The sequence below is a fragment of the Trachurus japonicus genome, chromosome 7 (assembly GCF_045865225.1).
Source record: "Trachurus japonicus isolate A0001 chromosome 7, Traja_1.0".
NCBI lineage: Eukaryota > Metazoa > Chordata > Actinopteri > Carangiformes > Carangidae > Trachurus > Trachurus japonicus.
The window spans coordinates 19,042,476-19,063,268 of NC_140913.1; the positions used below are offsets into that span (position 1 = coordinate 19,042,476).

Genomic DNA, 20,793 nt, shown 5'->3' on the forward strand with positions numbered 1-20,793 from the left:
GGGTCAATTTGGTGTTGAAATTACAATTGTCATTTAAAAAGACAATATGCTGACATTAACCCTTTACAGTCTATGCCCTGCACCTGTCCACGGCGACGTCAGACCCACGTCATTAATTAGGGAGGTGGGTGCTGTCCGGGGTGCTGAATCCTGAGCCAAAGCAGCCACAGCCGCAACAGGTGTGTGTCTGTGTGTCTGTGTGTGTGTGTGTTTGTGGACACAGCCAGGACATATGGATTCAGTGCAACAGCAGAACAACTCACGGGTTTAGTGAAGAATCTGTGAAATCCGACACAAACTCTTTCCTTTTAGCTACATCATGGATCTGCTTCCAGCCCAGGAGGCAGCCAAAATCTACCACACCAACTATGTGAGGAACTCCCGCGCTATCGGCGTCATGTGGGCCGTGTTCACCATCTGCTTCGTCATCATCACCGTGGTGGTCTTCATCCAGCCCTTCTGGATCGGGGACAGCGTCAACACCCCGCAGGCCGGATACTTCGGCCTCTTCCACTACTGCATCGGCAACGCGCTGACCTCGGAGCTCACCTGCAAGGGCAGCGTGCTGGACTTCGGCTCCATCCCCTCCCCGGCCTTCAGGACCGCCATGTTCTTCGTCGGGACCTCCATGCTGCTGATCGTCGGCACCATGGTCTGCTTCAGCTTGTTCTTCTTCTGCAACGCAGGAAACGTCTACAAGATCTGTGCCTGGATGCAGCTGGCCTCAGGTACGGACTACTAGGTACTACTACCAGGGCCGTTGTATAGGGGAGAAAGGTGATGATAATTCTAGGGGCCCAGCGCCCAGTGGGGCCCATAAAAAACCCCAGTAGTCTAATCTTTGTATGACTGAATTATTCTGCATAAGACCCTGACTAATACTCATAGTACACTGTAAAAACTCAACATCTTTCCAAGAATATTTGTCTTATTTCTTGTCCAAATGTCTCATTTCTAGCCAAAGCTAATCTCTTTCCACTTAAAATAAGACTCATAACCTAAAAATTAACTTGTTTTTAGATCATTTTCACTTGTTTCAAACAAATTTTCACTTGAAATAAGTAGAAAAATCTGCCAGTGAAAGCATGTTTTTGTGCTTGTAATAAGGAAGAAAAACTTGTTCCATTATCAGATTTTTTTCTAGGCTACTTATTCCAAGTGAAAATATGCTTGAAAGGAGTAAAAAGTGTCTAAAAACAAGCTACTTTTAATATGATGTGTCTTATTTTAAGTATAATGAGATTTGTTTTGACTAGAAATTACATTTTGACCAGAAATAAGACAAATATTCTTGGTAAGATTCTTGGTAAGATACGAGTTTTTGCAGTGTAATGCTCCATAATACATGATAATACATACATAGTCTAAGAAAAAAAAAACTGGAAAAGTTAGAGGGAGGGCCCACTTTAGTATTCTTTAAGGGGGCCCAGAATTCCTAGCAACGGCCCTGGCTCCTACTCAATACACACTGTAGGCTACTACACTCTATACTGAACTGCCTACTACACTACTAACTACTACACTACATGCTTTTATACTATCAACTGTTTTACTAACCCTTCTACAAACTTTATTATAGCTTACTACAAGTAACCTACACTTCCCTTTATACCTGTATACCATTCAGGGCCGTTGCTAGGAATTCTGGCCCCCCTGAAAGAAAGTGGGCCCCTGCTGACTTTTACACTTTTTTTCTTAGACTACGTACGTATTATCATTTTTTATTTAACCTACTTTGTTTTGATGCTAATGCAGCATTACTATGAGTATTAGTCAGGGTCTTATGCAGAATAATTCAGTCATACAAAGATTAGACTACTGGGGTTTTTTGTGGGCCCCACTGGGCGCTGGGCCCCTAGAATTATCATCACCTGATACCATTACATTTCAGATACTAAAATTGTGCTGGACCATATAAATGTAATTTACCCAGTAGAAAAAGTTCCCAGAAGTACCTTTACAACACACATCTAGGAGGCAATAGCTCCACCAGCTGTAGGCTACTGCTGCTTACATATTCATCATGGGCTTAAACATGATGATAGTTGTAGTAGCCTAATGATAACAACAGCAACAATCAAAAGAAGAATGTCATATTTTGTATTGATTTATATTTTCAGGTCACATTATATTTGACATAAAAACTTACAACCGAGTGAAACTGGGGGACAAATCAATATGATGCTGCTTTACAGTGAAGCTGGAAATCAAATGGGAATTTGATTTTCCTAATCCAGTGATGCTGTTTCTGTTTTACAGGCTTAAATACAGCATGAAGTGAGGAAATTATATCAACTGAAAGTCCATCGCCTTGTCTGACCGTCATGTTCCATTAATTTCTCAATAAAACAAAAAACACTAGAATAATTGCTCTAAATTATCATCATATAAATATTAAGATGCTCAGATTCAGATGCTCAAAGTTTGTAAATGAGCTAGTAGTTATTAGTTTGGGTTAAAATCTTAGTTAGGTTACAGCTTTTGCTTTTTAAGCCTAATGTTTATGTTTCCTTATCAGTGCATAATTATCCTGATTACATGTGTGAACATTGTTCACGACACGTCCATTACATTTTGTCATGGAAGTACACATGCAGTAAAATGTTTCGAGTCTGCACCTTACTGCAAAACCTGTGTCATCTGAGTGAGACCTGTGTTTCTGTTATGAGCCAGGTGATAAACTCATCCTGTCATGAGCCTCCTTCTCACCTCTCTGGTTTCAGGTGTGATGTGTTCGTTCTTGATGTGCTGTTCTTCACAGTGGGAGCCAATAAAGGATCCAGTTTCAGCCCAGACTCTGACACCTCTGATGGTGGATTGGTTACATGTAACAAGAGCAGGTGTTGCTGGTTGTTAACTGATCTAAACTTGCACCTGAAATGTACCAGAGCCAAGGAAACCAGCCATATGTAGTTACATATCACAAAGGCCTTTATAAAATGTACTCAGATCCTTCACCTATGAAACAAAATAACAATGTCAGAATAATCAATTATATTAATATACTGTGTATTAAAATAAGGTCACAATGCAGTGGTAAAACTTAAAACTTAAACTAAAACTACAGCACAGTAAGGTAAAAAGCAGTAAAATGTCCAGTGTGACTGATAGCTCCTCATGTATTAAATTAGATTATCAATACTGGTGAAAAAAGAGATTTATATTTTTGCATTTTTTAATAATTTGACCCGTTTGAGCCTCAGGGGTTAAACCACCTGAAACATTTAGGGAATAATTGGTTTGGAAAAACTAAAATAATGAACCTGCAGCCACACTCCTAATATTCAGTGCTTCAAAAGTCACAGTTGGGCATTGAACAACAAATTCAAAGAGACACTTACTGTTGTGTGAATTTTCTGCATGTTTCTGTACTTGAATGAGTTATATAGAGTTGCAGTGAGTTGAGCTCTGAGATCCATTGTAATTTAAATCCTAATGTGTTTTTTTTTACAAGCATTTTTGGTGTTGGTTTTTCATTTCAATGTTAAGTCATGAGTTATATGCTAGAATTCAGTTGGGCTACATACAATGAAAATACTCCAAATTAAGTGAAAGTACCACTTACTAGTTATTTATACTGCCACTTGAGTTAATATTCCCATGTAGGTCTGTACGTTGGCTATGGCAAAATAGAAATTATAAAAATAAAAAAAACCCAGAGGAAACTTTACCAGATTTAGCATTAAACATTTAGAAGCTTTCAGAACGGTACATCATCCAAACTGCACCACTGAGCATCCTCTGCCCGACTGCGCTCTAAATAAATGAAACCTTTTTACTCTTTATGGGGCTACATCATACTGCAGCACGGGGCTCTAAAAAAAACCTCCCTCATAAGTAATAATCAAAATAAAAGCACAGACAGGGTGATAATCCGTGTCCTCTTTCCACCACAGCTGCGTTGATGGTGATGGGCTGCATGATCTACCCAGACGGCTGGGACGCTCCCGAGGTGAAGAGGATGTGTGGCCAGAGGACGGATAAGTACAGCCTGGGGAACTGCACGGTGCGCTGGGCCTACATCCTGGCTATCATCAGCATCCTGGACGCCCTCCTCCTGGCCTTACTGTCCTTCACGCTCGGCAACCGGCAGGACAAACTGCTGCCAGATGACTTTGAGGTGGAGGGAGCAGGTGAGTGTTGATGACGTTGGACAGGTGCAGTCCGACCACATTTTCATAGGATGGAAAAGCAGAGGTGTCGCGTTCACCATTCATTTTATTTTTTTACACCTGTGATTATCCTACTGTGACATGTTGAAAAGCTGATTACAAAGAATCTTAAAGGTCAAACTTCATTCTTGACCTTGGAAACAGCAGTTTACAAAACATTATCAACTCAGGGGCCATTGAGGAGCTTTTGATCAAGTCACATGATCCTCTGTGGATCAGACTTGTGCAGTTGTCAGTCATGAAAATTGTAAATGTCTTAAAGCAGAAGTAAGTGATATATTTGTGTTAATATAAGTCTTAAATAGTTATATCTTCCGACAGCAATCACTTATATAGAGTGTTTGGACCGAAACACGGGTCTGTCAGTCCCTCTGCTCTGCTCTGACCCGAGGAGAAAACATTTCTCGTATCCTACAGTTTTTATCCAATGAGGAGAGAGAACGGCATGCAGGGCTGTGTGTGCAGCCAAGGAACGCCGTGAATGTGGCCACGTAGGGACGAGGACTGTTATGGTGCGTTCAAGGCAGCCCGTAACTCGTGTTTTTCCGACCTGTGAAGTCGTACCAGTTCGATCTGGTACGACTTCACGGGTCGGAAGTTACGAGTGGCCGTTATAGTGACTTTCACCGGTAAAACAGGTCGGAAAAACACGAGTGGGTTGCCTGGAACACTACAAAGTCTGCCTGGAACGCAGCATTAGCCGAAACGACCGGATCGCTTACTTCTGCTTTAATGCTGTCAAACTGCAGACTGAAATATACAATTTATATACGGTGCTGCTTGAAAGTTTGTGAACCCTCCAAACGTGCTGTCTGTGATCGTGTCCAAGTGATCTCTGGCAGGCAACTTTGTTCTTTCTTGAGAGCAGATGCTTCCTATAGCCACTCTCCCATGAAAATCATGTCTATTCATTGTTCATGCATATTATATTATATACATTTATCCCAGATTCTGAGTGTCCACGTGTAAATGATTTGTCTTACAGATCTAACAAAACTTCCCTAAGGATGTTTTATTTGATTGGTCTGCTTAATTGATAACATATCTTTCACCTGAGTCTATTACATACTTGACTTTACAGATGCAGCTGCAGGGTTCATTTACTTTTGCATGTACTCTGCTGGCTACTCACACAGTTCCTCAAAACAAGCACATGGAATAGATAAACATAAACCTGACATGTCATTTATAAAGACTGGTGATGATAAAATAGTAAATCCTGGAAAAAAAGGAAAAGAAAAATCTGAACTACTCAAGGGGTTCACAAACTTTTAAGCAGCACTGTATACTTAAAAAAAAATACTTTCTTTATTTACACTGATATCCATCCCACAGCAAGCTGGGTAGTTCTTTTTATTCATTTATGGCACTTGTACTTTTAAGGAGCAGTTCATATTTACTATATAATGTTTCATGTAGTACTAAAGAATTAAATTATGTATGGATTATTTTATTTCTGTTAAATGCACTTTATATCCATGATTTCATACATTTTGCCCCCCGAGGCTACAACTCAAACATCAGCTCATGAATTACGGTATAACGTAAGCTGCATGTCCATCATTAAGAGCTGCTGATTTCTTTTGCAAATGATTTAACCAGTCTTCTCCCTTTAATTCAAAATTTTGGTTCGGTCCATTAAAATCCAGATGTCTGCAAGAGCATGTTTTACCCCTTTACAGAAAACCCGTGATGAGCACCCAGACCTTCCGGACCCCCGTGTGATGTCGGTTCTTTGATGAGATTCAAGCTTCAACACAAAAATCTAGAAAACCCATCATGCAGTATGGATAAAAAAATTCTATTTCTTGCCTTTTTTGTTCTCTGCTGATTTCTTTTCTTTTTTTTATTTTACCACAGTTTTATACAACTTTACATTTATTTTACCGCCTCACAGACCATATCATACCCTGTTGGAGTTAGCTTCTCATACAACATATCAAAAACCTAATAAACAGAGAAATACAAGCTTCACACAGTCATTTCATCATTGTATGAACATCTGTTTTATTGTATGGTGTTTATTTCATGTTTGTTTTACAGTTTTGTAATTTGACAGCTCACACAAAGTCTATGCTCTTGAATCTGAAACGGATGTAAATTTTGTTTTTACCTAAGCCTCGACGGATACATAGGTGACTTTGATATGATCGATTTTGAGACACCATTACGTAACATCAGATCTCACCATCTCTATGGTAAAAACAGTGACATTATTGAACAGTTGGCCATACATACAACTGAGCTTGAACACATCATCCATACGCTTTTATTAAAACACAGCTACCCAGCTAAATAATTTTAGCTAAGATATAAGATTTTTGTTAGAAACTGTACATAACTGTAATATACATAAAGGCAAACTCTTTGGTACAGATATATACAGTTTATTTTCACTTCTTTTTTCCTTTGAATTGGGCCTCTTAAAATGTGGTCTTGTTGAAATCTTTAAAACACTATATTCCTCAGTTGTAATAGGTGTATGAGAATACCAGCCTCCCATGAGAATGAAAGATCTCATTTATTATAAGTAACTAACCACACTACATACCAGGTGATAACGGATTTGTTATGGCTAAACAATATGACCTATTTTATCGGACAGTGAATGTCTCAGTAAGAAACTAGAGTCTGTCTGGAAAATGCTGTGAACATTACTGCAGTCAGTGTAAATGTCAGCCCAGTGTGCAACTTCCTAAACCTACTTTACAAATACAAAATGCATACCTTACATGTGTAATATAAGATAAATTCATTAAAAATAAAAAAAGAGAACACAGCACTAATGAAAACATATGAAGAAAGTGATAGCGAGTCCTTTTTAAAGGGGACAAAAATGACCAATAAAGGCTACATATCCTTGGTTTGTTTGGGATTTAGTGCAGGAGTGAAACCAACAAGGATGAGTCACTAGCAGTACGATAACAGGTTTGCTTGGGTGGAACGGTGAACGGAGCACAGCAGTTGGAGCCAACATAACAAAGAAATATAATCCACTGGATTCCTGACGTCATCACACCGAGAAAAGAACCAACAAATACAAAGCAAACGTACACAGAAGCTTTAGCTCAATAACAAGAACATAAGAGATCAAAAAAACAAAAAGAGAAATAAATATTCATCTGATATGCCCAAACTGGAAAGTGATCTGTTGCAGTCTCTGGAGAAAAGTGAGAGGGAGGGAAGGAAGGAAGGTGCAAGGGCTGGAAGACTCCACTAGAGGGCGAGCCATGGGTGGCGCAAGCACTCTGCAGCTGTGGCTCTCTTCTCAGGGATCAGCTCCAGCATGGGAATCAGGAAGTCGGTGAAGCACTCGGCTTCTTCACGGGGCCACTCGTACTTGTCGACGAGCACCTCCAGCAGTCCCCATGGCTTCAGCTTTGTGATGTGTTTCAAGTCACCTGCATGCATACATCCAGACGGACAACGCTGCGTCAGAGTCACGCAGGAGCAGAGCACCACACTTTACAACATGTGAACTGAGAACAACAAAGTAGTTACATCTATGAAATGCCATGCAGTCTTAATATCTAGATATTCCATACAAGATGTACTATCTTTTTAACTGTTCAAGTGTTTTCAAACAGATATTAGTTTTTATTGCTGATTTTTTTTATCCATTGAAGTTAAAACAAGAAAAGTTATGGCTATGATAAACAACACTTGAGCATGATCCCAGGGACAGGGAACAGAAAACTCTAATGTTGATTAATCTTGACACGGACACTTTACGTTTTACCTTTCTTGGTGAAAAAATCCTTGGAATATTTGCCAGTCATTATGAGTTTGCGTGGGACACTCCCCAGCAGCTCAATGATCAACGCTATGTGGTCTACACGGCAGTACAAGGAACAGGAAAAGACAAGACAAGACAGACAACAGATTCATCAGACAGTGTCCCAGTCTCAGGCCCAGCTCTGGGTGTGTGGATGGACGGCTGAGAAAGAGCAGGTCAGACTCGTGGCACACGGGCCAGATGGCTGCAGAGGCCGGGGTGCCCAGAACAGCAGTAAAAAATAAATAAAGGTATCAAAACAAAGCCTTCAGATATTACATAAGCTCTAGGGCTCTTCTGTTTCAAGAACCAATAAGATGGCTGCAGCCATACCAAATAATAAATAGTAGGTATTATCTATCATCAGCCTCCTGAGACACCTGTCCTCACACTTCAAACTTCTCACATGACACATAACCTTATCTGTTGAATCCATTCCATTACATCTTTGCAACTTTTTACATTGTCAACTGATGTTTCCTTGATTACTACATTAGATTTCGGTCTACTCTCGATCCTGTCAGAAAGTGACAGAATTCAGCTCTCATATTCAATTTACAATGATATGATTCTCACAATAAAAGAGCAGTTTTACTAGGATCTCAGCAGGCGGACATCTGCCCTTGGGAAGGACACTGAACGCAAAAACATTTCATATTCTGAAATTTAATTCTGAAACATGTGGGACCTCTAATTTACAGAGACAGTGAAACAAAGTTTAACGATTGCACTGTGGTCCAATAATTCTATCAAATTAAGTTAGATATATGATATAATTCGTTTATCACGCCACTTCTGTGGCTCTTACTCCAACTCCTCCGTGGAGGAAAATAAAGTCAAGAGAAATTTTCTCTGCAGGGCTCAATAGTGTCAAGTATCCAGTGAAGTCCTCTGGCTACAACTGAGGAGGTAGTGTTCGTACCTCTGCCAGGCAGTCTATGGCAGAACAACTGACATTAAATCAATGTTTGATGGCACTGTCCAAAGTAACAGACATTTATTGGTCTGCGCCGACTGTTTCACCCACTGGCCTGCACACACCAACAACTTTGGTGGATCTTGTGACCTGTGCTCTTCCCCCAGCCATCCACCACCGTCCCCACAGCGGGCCACAGACAGAGGGCTGGCATACCTCTCTTCGTGAAGTATTCCTGTGAGTATTTCCCACTCAGAGCATAGTGACGAGGGATTTTACCGAGCAACTCAATCATGAGAGCAAGATGGTCTGGAAATGAGGCACATCAGAGGAGGAGAGGGGAGATAGGAAGTCAGGGACAAACCATTTCGGAGAGAGAGGAGGGGATGGCAAACAGTCATGTGGAACAAATGTATTAGGAACAATGGATGATGACAGCCTAGTATGACAATGAGCACGGGTATGAGGAGCCTGTATTATTTTTTCACATAACATTTGAACACACGTAGGCCATTGACTTTCATACATGAAAATAAACCATGAGGACTGAATCAGATCGAGTACAAGGCGGAAAGCAGAGCTGAGAAAAAGCTAATCGCACTAAAATGTGTAGAGCAGAGTCCAGCACAGGATAAGTGATGAGTTGAAAAAAAAATCCAATCAAGCACAGCCACCCAGCAGAGAAGGCAGTGGTTATCAGTCAGCAATAGACTCATGGATATACTGTATGTGCTGTAGGTGAAAAAAACTCAATTCACAGCTGCAGGATATGAGCCAATAAACTAAAAGGTTGAATCTCAGCGCATACCTGACATGCTGCAGCAGAATCAAGTCAGTACAGACATCTCAAGCGATGCAGCAAGCCAACATGAACATAAAGCAAAGCAAAAGGCGGAAAACAAGGAAGCATGGAGGAGTGAGCGATGATGAGGAGATGAAGAAAAATGAGTGAGGAAATGAAGTGATGGGCCCCGTCTCCAGTGCGCCAGAAAATGTGTTTTCGAAGTGTTAAGAGAGGACATAAACACAGGAATGTTGGTACTCGTCATCACATGATTCATGTCAGCATTTCCTCTACATCCGAGAACATTTGAAATCACTGCAATGGAGTAACTCATGTAAGAGCAAAGTGCACCGCAACTTATTGTACAGAAGACTGCACATTCATTTGCAGTGAAGGTCACAACTTGCCATGCTAAGTGTGGAACTCTCATCACGTGTATTTAATAATCTAAATAATTAACCAAGACAATAATGCTCTAATGAGACTCAATTTAACAAGATGAGAACCTCATTAAGGCTTTTTTACAGTAGCAGTAACTGTTAAAACTTACCAACCATGCTAAAACCCTCTTACTGATGACGTGTGTATTTCAAAAATGCTTCTAAATATAGCACTTGTGATTAATGGTGTGCAATTATAACTGGATAAAACAGAAAATGGGCAGGAAGAGGAAATCCCAGCAATACCTTCATCCCTGGAATAATCTTCCCCAGAATGTGGTTCAAACAAGTAGTCCCCTGTGGCGAGCTCAAAGGCCTGAGGAGACAACACATCATCTTAAACACAGCAAAAGACTTAGTATGAAGGAATGTAATGACTCACTGCCACTACTTGCTACTGTTTCATAATGCTAATGAGGTCCTATAGGAACATTTGACTATATTTCTTTTGATATAATGCAAGTGGACTGTCATTGTAATGTCTTACCATGCAGGCTGTGCTCCATAGATCAGCGGGGGTGCTGTATCCAGAACCAATCAGCACCTCTAAGGACCGGTACTGCCGTGTCTGTATGTCTTCTGTAAAGTGCTTGTGCTGAGAGAGGCAAACAAAGGAGAATAGACAAAAAACTATAAATTATTATATTATAAATGCGAGAAATGTTGAATATCCTATGAAAATAAAGAGATAGATTGATGTATTTCTATTTTGGTAGCAAGATGACACTGGATGTGTCCCTCGCCGCAAGGCTTCATCCCTAATCAGGAAATCCCTCAGGTCATTAGCAGACTACTCACCACCCAGCAGGCATTTCCCAAGTCTGCGATCTTGACCTTGATCTTGTCTGCATTGAGTGGCTCAAGGGGGTTAACTAGCAGGGATCCTGCTGGTAGCTTCCCTACATTGGAGCAGAGAGACAGACAGACAGATAAGGATGGGCTTATAATCTCATAGCAGCCCAGTCAGAACAACAGGCTTCCTTACAAGCTTTCTGCAGGTTGTTGGTGCACTGATTTTGACACACTGACCGTTTCCCAGGCTGTCCTCGGTTCTATATTGACAGTCAGACCCGTCCTCTCCCTCCTCCAGCAAAATGCTTCGCTCCAGCTCTCCTTCCTCCAGCCCAGCAGGAAGGTATCTCTCAGTAACTCCGCTGCTACGAGCGCCCCTGCATTCAGTCTCAGTGTCCAGCTCATTGAGCCTGGCAGAGTCCACGCCGTTGGGGATGGGCTGGACGGGAGACTTGTTGCGTTGCTCCTCCTCACTGGCACATTTTTCGAAGGGCTCTGCGTTGCCATTGTGTTGGTCTTGGTCCCTCCACTGGGACTGTCTCTGTTCCACCTCTACATGGCCGTTACAGTTCACCTCTGGCAGCACCTCTGGTCCCACCCTCTTGAGATCTGCCAGCACACTCCTCTCTGACAGTGGAAGGACAGGAGAGGTGAGGAATCTTAATTCTTGCATCGACAACAGAACAAAAACCAACAATAAAAGTATACGTATATCACTTATGTGATGTTGGCCTCTTACCGTCTGTTTCCTCATTTCCGAGCTCCTGAAGAGACTCCTGTCTGAGAGGAGCACACACTCGTGCCTTTGGAGACTGTGGATCCTCGTCCTCTTCGTCGTCCTCCTCTCGTGGCCCTGTGGTCTTTTCCATTTCCTCAAGGTCCATGATGCACTTTTCTAACAGCTCCGCCTGACGCTTCTGCTTCTTTTTTAATTTCTTCTTCTTGTTCTTGGACATTTTTACTGTCTGTCAGAGACAAACAAACACAAAATATGAGTGGGCTCTCATTGATAGATGCTTCTTCTTGGCAATGCTTTAAAGGGGAAATATGCAAGTTGGTCGCTTTTTTGCTGTTTTGGTCCCTTTTCTATGGAGCTCCCCCTACAGTTATGGAGTGCATATTTTCACAGTCCTCCTCTTCCCTCCCCCCCGGCCGTGTGCATTTGTTTACAACGAAGCCGGCAAGAAATCAATCAATAGAGCGGTACATAACGTTATATATCATATATGATGTTACAACTTGTATATTTGTGTAGTCTTATCTGTCATAAACAAACAAAGAGATTACAGGTTACGGGGGCACGTCTGTGTCGCGGTGTGCAGAGACAAGAGCTGGGACACCGGGGCAGTGGCACTGATCTTGGAAAGTTGCTTTTCAGCCAAGAGACGCTACGTGGAAAGCAGAGAGCCTCCATTCTCCCTCGTAACAAGTTACATGTAATTTATTAAACCATCACAATTACTCCGAAGCTGTTTCATTAAGGTAAAAATGTAGCATAGTTAAGCTAAAAATCTTGCATAGTTCCTCTTTAACCATCACAATTACTCCGAAGCTGTTTAATTAAGGTGCACATCTTGCTTAGTATGTGACAATGAAAAGGACTGTACCTGTACCTGTTTTGGAGCAGGTGCTGTGCTTACTGAAAAGAGAATAAGAGATGTTTACAAACTGTTATGAAACCAATCCACACACATAAACACGTGAGGGTGTGTGTGTGAGAATGTGTTCGTCTCATACTTGCTGAGCCTGAGGGAGGTGGCGCCCCGGCCTTCTGCCACTCTGTGGCCTCTGCTGCCAGCCTCCGGACATAAGGCTCATCCACGCTCATCAAGATATTCTCTGGCTTGATGTCCGTGTGGATGATCTGACACTTTGTGTGCAGGTAGTCCAGGCCTTGGAGTACCTAGAAAAATAAGGTCATTAAAGATCAGCGCTGAACTGGAATTCACACTTTATATTTCAGTTTCTTTTCTTTGTGGCTCTCTAATTATACTATACAGAGGAAATGACTAATACATGTAGAAATCATAGGGACAACCTGAAATTAAATAAATGCATGCTTGCATACAAAGTAGTAATGACAATCTGTGTATATGTACTGTAAATGTGTGTTTTAATTACTGACTGCATCACAACAAAAGCTCCTTGGCTCAAAAGCTCTTTTCTTACTCCAGCGTCATGCAAAGAGGCAGGTTTGACTTGCTCGCTCTTTTGTACTTTCACTTATAACAACATGCTCTGGCCTGACTGGTTTCCACCCATCATACAGCCTGGAGGCCACACGGCTGCTAGAAACCTGAGGAAGCTCTGACTGACTTCATAATGAATCATCTGCATACAAAAGGGACAACACAAGGTCCTGTGTTACCTGTCTGATGATGCTCTTCACGCACGGCAGGGGCAACCCTTGGTAATTGGACTTTATTATCCACTTTAATAAGTGATGCCCCAACACTTCAAACACCATGCAGACATCTGGAGATCACAGCAGTCAAGAATAGTGACAGTGAAATGCAAGAAATGCCAAACTGAAAACTCATTAGGAAGGACTTACTCAACCTGTGAAGGCCCTGTGGCCATACACTTACATGAGGAGTAGCATTATTTATACTGAGAAGAAGGCAGGTCATGAGAGTGCAAACACTACACTGTTGTGAGGGAGTCTCAAATTACAGCCATAGCTATCCCTGTGGCATTCGTGGGATCTTACGCAGCCAAAGTGTCGTGATAGGCGGAGGCCTGTTTGGGACACACAAAGGTTCCATTTAGTCCGGCCGACACCTGCTGTTTACTTTGTTACTTGCACGCTGCTTTCCACCTAAATTTGACACCAAGGGAAAGAGAAATTCTTTCCTTGAATTTCTAAGAACTAATAAGCTTTATTCTCTCCAGCTAGAAGCAATTAAATCTGAGTCAGGAAAGACCAGGAAGTATTTGCATGATTTGGTTTACAAAGGATACGAGTTCCATTGACACCAGAGATCTTGAAGTCGTCTAGCAGCTGGACCACCATCTCCCGCTTAGGGTCATCGGGGTCTGAGTTTCTCACCTGAAGACAAACAAAATGAATGCAACAAATAACTATCTGAATTTACATTTATTGATAACTGATCGATGGACCTATAGTGGGATGACATATCTCTTCATCTGTGACATGTCACACTGTTTTCACTGGAAACAAACGAGTGAAAGCCATAGATCAGTGACTTACAGATCTGAGGAGTTTGATTTCGTCCACTGCTGTCTCTGTGTAGTGCTCTGCACTCTTCACCACTTTCATTGCAACAAATCTCTTCACCCTGGAACCACAAAGGAGGTGACATTCGGTGACAGGAAGCACTGAAAAAGGTCATACTACAACAGAGGCGTGTGTTACTGTGTTATGCAATATCAGGTCTCAAAAACAAAACAGGATGAAATATTCAGCAAAGCGTTTCTCTTACTGGATGTCCCAGGCGAGCCACACGGTGGAGAAGTGTCCCCAGCCTAGTTTCCTGATAACATGGTATTTTCCATTGTAAAGGTCTCCTACTTTCACATGATGGTAGCCACCTGGAGGAGAAGAAAATGTACCTTAACTAAATAAGAACTTGAATCAAATGTTTCAGCTTGTTTATCCACAATAACTGGATTATATTGTGCATGGAAACATACAGAGTGAGACGAGACTCACCTTTGCAGTAGTCATTAGGATCCTCCTGCTCTTCATCATCAGAGCCCAGAATTTCCTCTGGTTCCTCGGGCTCCTGAGGTGAGGTTTCTTGCTGGGGCTGCTGTCGAGATCTGGGAGTGGCTGGCTGCCTGATGGACGTACACACCGACCATTTTTAACATCATCTCTGACATATTCTCTTCTGCCTGAGTACAAAGTCTTTTGAGCAGTAACCTCTGCGGCGGCTCTGAACAATTACCTGTCATTTAATTCTAGAAACGCACTCCAATTTAACAAATGCTTTACCGGGGCAAGACAAATGTTCGACACCTCTTTTTCTCACCAGCCTGCTACCTTTAAGTTCAATAACACTCAAATCCTGCCTTTAAACCTGTGACTCCTTAATTAGAGTTTTCACTTGAGATTCAAGTTGGGATTTTAATTTGGTTCAACTGCTGTGTCTTTATTTAGCCGAAAGAAAGCTTCATGTGTTTTTGTCCTGGTCTAACCAACTGACCACTTAAATAATTTGAATACATTAATATTCTGACTCTGACATGTTAATGACTTTGAACAAGCAAAAAGGGTATTTACAGAGCTAATCTGCATGACTGGTGCTGGCAGTATTATATGCATATTTTAAATAAAATAACACAGCAAATAGTCACTTTGACTAAGCAATGCCAGAAAATATACCTTCCTTTGTTAAAAAAAATAAAAATCAAGTGCACAAAGTATTTTAAGTGCTAATGATGATTCGGGGAAAAAACATCTACATACATTCGCAGGCAATGAGCAGATCCAGTTAAAATCTAGTAAAAACATTCCTGGCATGTACAGTAAATGTCACACGTGAAGACACTTTACAACGCATAAGACACATTTAACCTTTAATGTCTTTGCTGCAGGGTACATTTTCTTAATGCAGCTATTCAGCTGTCTACACATGTCTGAATAAGAACAGCTTTACTAATTGTACTGCAAGTCCATTTTAGGATTAGTGTCTGCTGTGTATTTATATCATGTATGAAAATATAAACACGGCTGAATCAGGGCTTCAGTGGTTGGTATAAAATAAATCACCAAAGTCACAGGCAAGAAAGCTAAACTGAATTAAGCATCTGAATTAAAAGGAATAAAAATACATGTATCATCAATAAGAAGATCAAGGTCCAAGTCTGTCTCTGCCGCTGATATCCCACATTAGAATGCCAAATTTTGTTATTGTGTCAAGTTGTGAGATGCAACAGACACGGTCCAACGAGAACAAGACACAGAGGATTGAAATTTATATTCATAGTTATAGTCATATTAACAGTATGGCCCAACATTTTGTAGACACATATCATATTTTACTGCACAAAAAAGACCTGAACCCCAAAATAACCTGAGAAGTTGTTAAAGTTGACCAATTAAAGTTTGGGGTGTAGCTTATGAAGAATGTAGTAAAGGTGGAAGTGAACGTAGATATTAAATTACTGGATGATTATGTGCAGGCTTTTAAAATCGATATTTATAGCCTAGATGTTTTGACCATAACTGTGGCTTAAAAATGTATCAGGGCAAGCATCACCATACCACAGTAATATATAGAAAGAGGAAGTACATCAGAGTTTCTAAAATTAAGATTCATGTTTAATTTGAGGTTTCATTCATTTGTCATACAAATATCAATGAAATATAAATGTAGCTTTTCTCACATTTCAACCAAGCACAACAGAGCATCCAGTAAATTTACTGAGCTCAGAACAAAACCTAACAACGTCCTAAATCACAGAACAACATATACCTATATACCAGAATTTTATGTAGTAATAAAAATCGCATTTGTATGCAAGCACTTTGTCTGTGTGAATATATAGTGACACCATATAATCTGTGTTTGCCAACAGTTCAGCTGCTAATATTAACTTGAAAGCCAAACAGCCTGATGTTACTTCCTCCGCACAGGAGATTAAGGCTGCTCATCACTATGGGAGCCGACAGAGCCGAGATCACATTCAAATAAATTCCAAAAAACTGGTCTGTGGCGTCTCACAAATGGGCTGCTGGTTTCTACATAATCTGCAAATTCATGCCTGACACAGTTGTTTGAAGCAAAGAGCTTTTAAGCATATTTGTGCAGCAATTACAGAATAAACAGCTGCAATTAATTACTGATTTATTTTAACAGAATCTAGACTTTCTAATGACGGCTTTTCCATTTGAGATGCATTTGCTATCGCTGAATTAATGATGCAATTCTAGTATTAATAACACATTTGTTGGAAGCAATCAGAATGAATACTAATAATTCATCTATGCAGGTCTCATGCTTAGTCACAAATCGACATGACCTATTGAAGAATGAAGATGCCAGTGAACCAAGAGAATTTCATTACTTGCTCCAATTAGTCATTTTTTCAAGAAGGGAAAAAACTGGTTGCATTTTTCAGTGGGTGTACCTATTTATTTTTGCACATGCTCATTACTTCCAATGTGAAGGCAACTGTGTGGTCTAATATTAAAGTCATTCTGACACAAGTTTCCTCGGGGAACCTTACATTAAATTGATGTTTATCTTGACATCTGGTTCAGACCTATAGCTGTTTCACTCCACTATCACCATGGCAATTAGACAATGTCTAACAGCTCTTCTTTATGTATAAATAGCGGTCAGTCTGCAAGGATGACTGAGGCATGTAACAGTCCTGCAACTGCAAGTTATATCTTGCTTCTTAGTAATGTGATTGTTACCCCTGATGGACATGCAAGTTTGAGCCGGGAAGATAACGCTATCAGGAGATGAATATCTGCAATCGTGCTGCTTTCAGTGAAACACCATGCTTCGGTGGGCTGATGTGGGCTTCTTCATTCTCTTGTTTTAAATATAGCACAGGCCGTTATGTAACACTCCAGAGGATGCCACTGATGGCATGATTAGTGGATTGTTAGGTACACCAAACAATCAGTATTGGAGATCATCACTTGAGACCAAACTATTTTGATAGAAGGATATAACCTATGGGGTTTTTTTTTCCACATGTATGTAGGGACAGCTTGGAACTTGCATTAAAATGTACGCCTGAAGCTTTGTGGGTAAGGCTGTAGGTCTTACTTGAGCTTCCATGCAAAAAACTGGGAAGCTATAAAACCAACCCTGCATGCACGATCTCAGAGGCCATCTGAGATTGTGTTAATACGTCTTTCACTTCTTCATCTCTGGGTCATGCACAGACCAAAAAGACTGCAAGAGTGCAAACCTGCAGCCTGCAGTGACCCTGCTGTCAATTTCACATGCAAACGAAATGACAGCACGTGTGGCGAGACTCACTTTTTACTGGTCTTCTTTGCTTTCGCCCTCTTCTTCCTCGCCTGGAGTGCCAAAACTGTCAGAAGAAACACGCGACACGTTATGTTGTGTGTTTTTTTTCTGCCTTTGTCTAATAGCTGCCGTTTGATCTGGAGCTCACACTCCAGACAAAAACACACACACAATAAAGATGCCACTGTCTGATGTAAAGCATACGACAACGTCACCTTACAGCTCATGAACTATAAGCTTTGTGGTGTATCATGTTATAGCACGAATAGCAGCATCTAAATCACAACTGCGATGCATCTGTCACCCGGTTTGATACTGGAAACCATCTAACCATCAGTCAGCGACCCCACATAGGTGACCGCTCATCTCACAGACTGCAACGTCTGCGTGTGGACTGGTTTTTACACACTAGCTGGTCGGTTCTTCACACAGAGCCGGCTGCTGCTGCTGCTGCCGCTGCTGCTGCTGCTGTGTGTGCTGTCGGTTGTTCTTCTTGAGGTTGGCTATAAAACAGAAAGAGCTAGAGAGCTGAACGTAGCTCGCTAATCCTGACATGTCCCATTGAAGCTAAAGCTAAAGTGCTAACGCAGCTCAACAGTGCGTGACAGACGCGTTCAATTAAAACCCCCGTCTGAATGGATGCAGCTCGGGTTAAACTTCGCATTTGTGACATCCACAGCAGTGGACACACACACACGGACACACACACGTACAACGGGCTACAAAGGCTCACGCAGTGTGCGGGGTGTCGGTGTAAAGATTTACCTTTCCTCTCCATGTCGGCTGGACCCGTAGCGTTAGCCGTTAGCTACACCACCAGTGATCGAAGGTTCCGCGCATGCGCAGTGGCGCCGCCAGGGTCTCCACCTGATCATCACAACATCTACAGTACATGCACTGGAGCTGCTGCACTGGAGCTGCTGCACTGGAGCTGCTGCACTGGAGCTGCAGGCTGCATCTCAGCAGATCCCTGTGTGCGCAAATGTTAGCTGTTGGGGCCCCTGGTAGGTTTATTTAGTAAAACTGTCTAAAGAAAGCATAATCTATGCAAGATAGAGCCATACATTAGGTAAAACCACCACTCAACTCTTAAGAAATGTACATAATTATTATTTATTTAGATACTATTATTATTATCATCATCATCATCATTATTATTATTATTATTACTACTATTATTATGATTATTATTATGTTTTTGTTTTTTTTCTCTTTCTTTTCATTCTTTGAGACCCCATTTGGGAAATACCACTTTGCCTTGTATACCTATATGTTTGTCTGTTTACTTTATGGTTTGTTATTTAGGCTACTTTGTGAATATATACCTGGAAAAAAGGAAATAAAATGCAAGGTACAATATTGCAAAGAAAATGAAATGACTGATTATGTATGTGAAAGTTGATGCCTTGCAATAAAGTATTTTTAAAAAAAAAAAGAAATGTACATATTATTATGATTTTGATAATAATTATCATTATTCTTATTCTTATTATTACTATAGGAGCTTTCTAAACCAAAGAAGGTGAAAAAAACAATCAAACCACAAGCAAAAAAGATCAAAACTAGTCTAACGGGTTAAAATGCTTGCGAGACCTGTGTGTTTTAAACAGCTTCTTCTAACTAAAAGCAGACTTCGCATTTAATAACTAAAGGTTTTTAGTCTAAATAGGGACTGACAGAAGGCCTCGGTCAGTAGACAGATCTCACCAAGGGCAGGGGACTCATTAACTGAAATATAACCTTTAATGTTTAGTTTTTACTGACGTCTTCGGCCCCTAACATGCTTCTGTGTCCTGTAGCTGTAACTGTATCGTCATGTTAAAGGATGTGCAAATGGATTGTTATTAGAGCATTATATAGAGATATTGGATGTTTAGCCTCCCCTCACTGATGACACATTGCTTGGGATAGTAACAGTGCTTAGTAACACAGTTGGTCTGCTTTATATTTTTCCTGATTTGCATTACATTTTCAAACAGAGGACACTTTCTACAGTATAAATCTGAAAATAACTATACTTTGCAATTACTTTGTCCCTACAGCAACAGCAAAATATGAATGTCTTATGTTGTAGTACTACAGGACTACTAACTAATTTTTAACTTTATATTTACTTTTACTGCATGGCAATGGCTACAGTATGTTGACTTAGACTGTGTCATACAAGTCAAATTGGCAGGTGGCTGTAAAGTGTTAAATGATCTGCCACGTAGAAGTTTAGGTGATGCAGGTCAGAGAAAGTATCTGGACGTTTGTAACTAAAATGTGATCGTTTTTAATATGTTCTGAAGGCAAATTAAATCTGATAATAGACCATGCAGGCGCCCTGAAGTATCTGTGACAGTGGTAAATTGTCATACAAAGACAATTAATGAAATTGGTTTCACAAACAAGCCTCTGTACAATATAGATTGACATTAGAAGTGAAAAGGGGATCGCCTCAGCACAACCTACAACCTAATTTACTCATGTCACTTTAGTCTCTGTTCCCACTGAAACACAAACCAGTTCAACAGTCTTTGTGACTGAAGCTCCAGCTGCTTTTAGAGCTTCCCTTCTTACCACCCTGATACAAAATCTCTACCAACTGGGCCTGCTCTTCATTTTTTTACATGCTGCAGCAGAGCATTATGGGATGTATGCAGTGCATGCATGTTGCACCTGTGTGGCAACATCTAGTGATTTTTTCACCTTTTTCCTTTTCCTTTAGTTTGTTACTCGCCTGTGTCAGAACAATTTGTACATTTGGCCCTGCTTTGTCTTTTGCTGAATGACACTTCAGCAGGGCCAATACAACACATGCCACGAGTTAAAATATATTTAAAACAGAAAATGTGGAAGTCACTGTCTTCTTAGTAAAATCATCCCCATTATTTGATTGATTCATTAATACTCAAGTGAAACCACAGAGTATTGGCCCTGTTGTAAAAAATAAAAAATAAAAAAATAAAGAGTTTT

The 20,793-nt window shown here is 40.7% G+C and overlaps 2 protein-coding genes across 3 annotated transcripts; one reads left to right on the plus strand and one right to left on the minus strand.

The window, feature by feature from the left end:
• Window positions 1–213: 213 nt before the first annotated feature.
• Window positions 214–5,177, plus strand: lhfpl5b (LHFPL tetraspan subfamily member 5b). Its single transcript, XM_085783204.1, has 3 exons — window positions 214–728; window positions 3,897–4,133; window positions 5,158–5,177. Exons 1-3 carry the CDS (start codon window positions 320–322, stop codon window positions 5,175–5,177), a joined length of 666 nt encoding a protein of 221 aa, XP_085639330.1. The 5' UTR covers window positions 214–319.
• A 984-nt stretch (window positions 5,178–6,161) lies between these two features.
• srpk1a (SRSF protein kinase 1a) lies at window positions 6,162–18,651 on the minus strand. 2 transcript variants are annotated; one of them, XM_085781850.1, is made up of 16 exons: window positions 18,601–18,651; window positions 17,845–17,899; window positions 14,553–14,680; window positions 14,323–14,431; window positions 14,091–14,178; window positions 13,841–13,928; window positions 13,248–13,354; window positions 12,617–12,782; window positions 12,493–12,518; window positions 11,619–11,844; window positions 11,117–11,506; window positions 10,886–10,986; window positions 10,575–10,682; window positions 10,334–10,403; window positions 7,912–8,004; window positions 6,162–7,573 (listed from the first exon to the last, which is right to left on the minus strand). In XM_085781850.1, exons 1-16 carry the CDS (start codon window positions 18,611–18,613, stop codon window positions 7,389–7,391), a joined length of 1,953 nt encoding a protein of 650 aa, XP_085637976.1. In that variant the 5' UTR covers window positions 18,614–18,651; the 3' UTR covers window positions 6,162–7,388. The 2 variants fall into 2 exon arrangements, with proteins under 2 accessions (XP_085637976.1, XP_085637975.1); XM_085781849.1 differs by lacking the exon at window positions 7,912–8,004 and adding an exon at window positions 9,080–9,172.
• Between the last annotated feature and the right edge of the window lie 2,142 nt (window positions 18,652–20,793).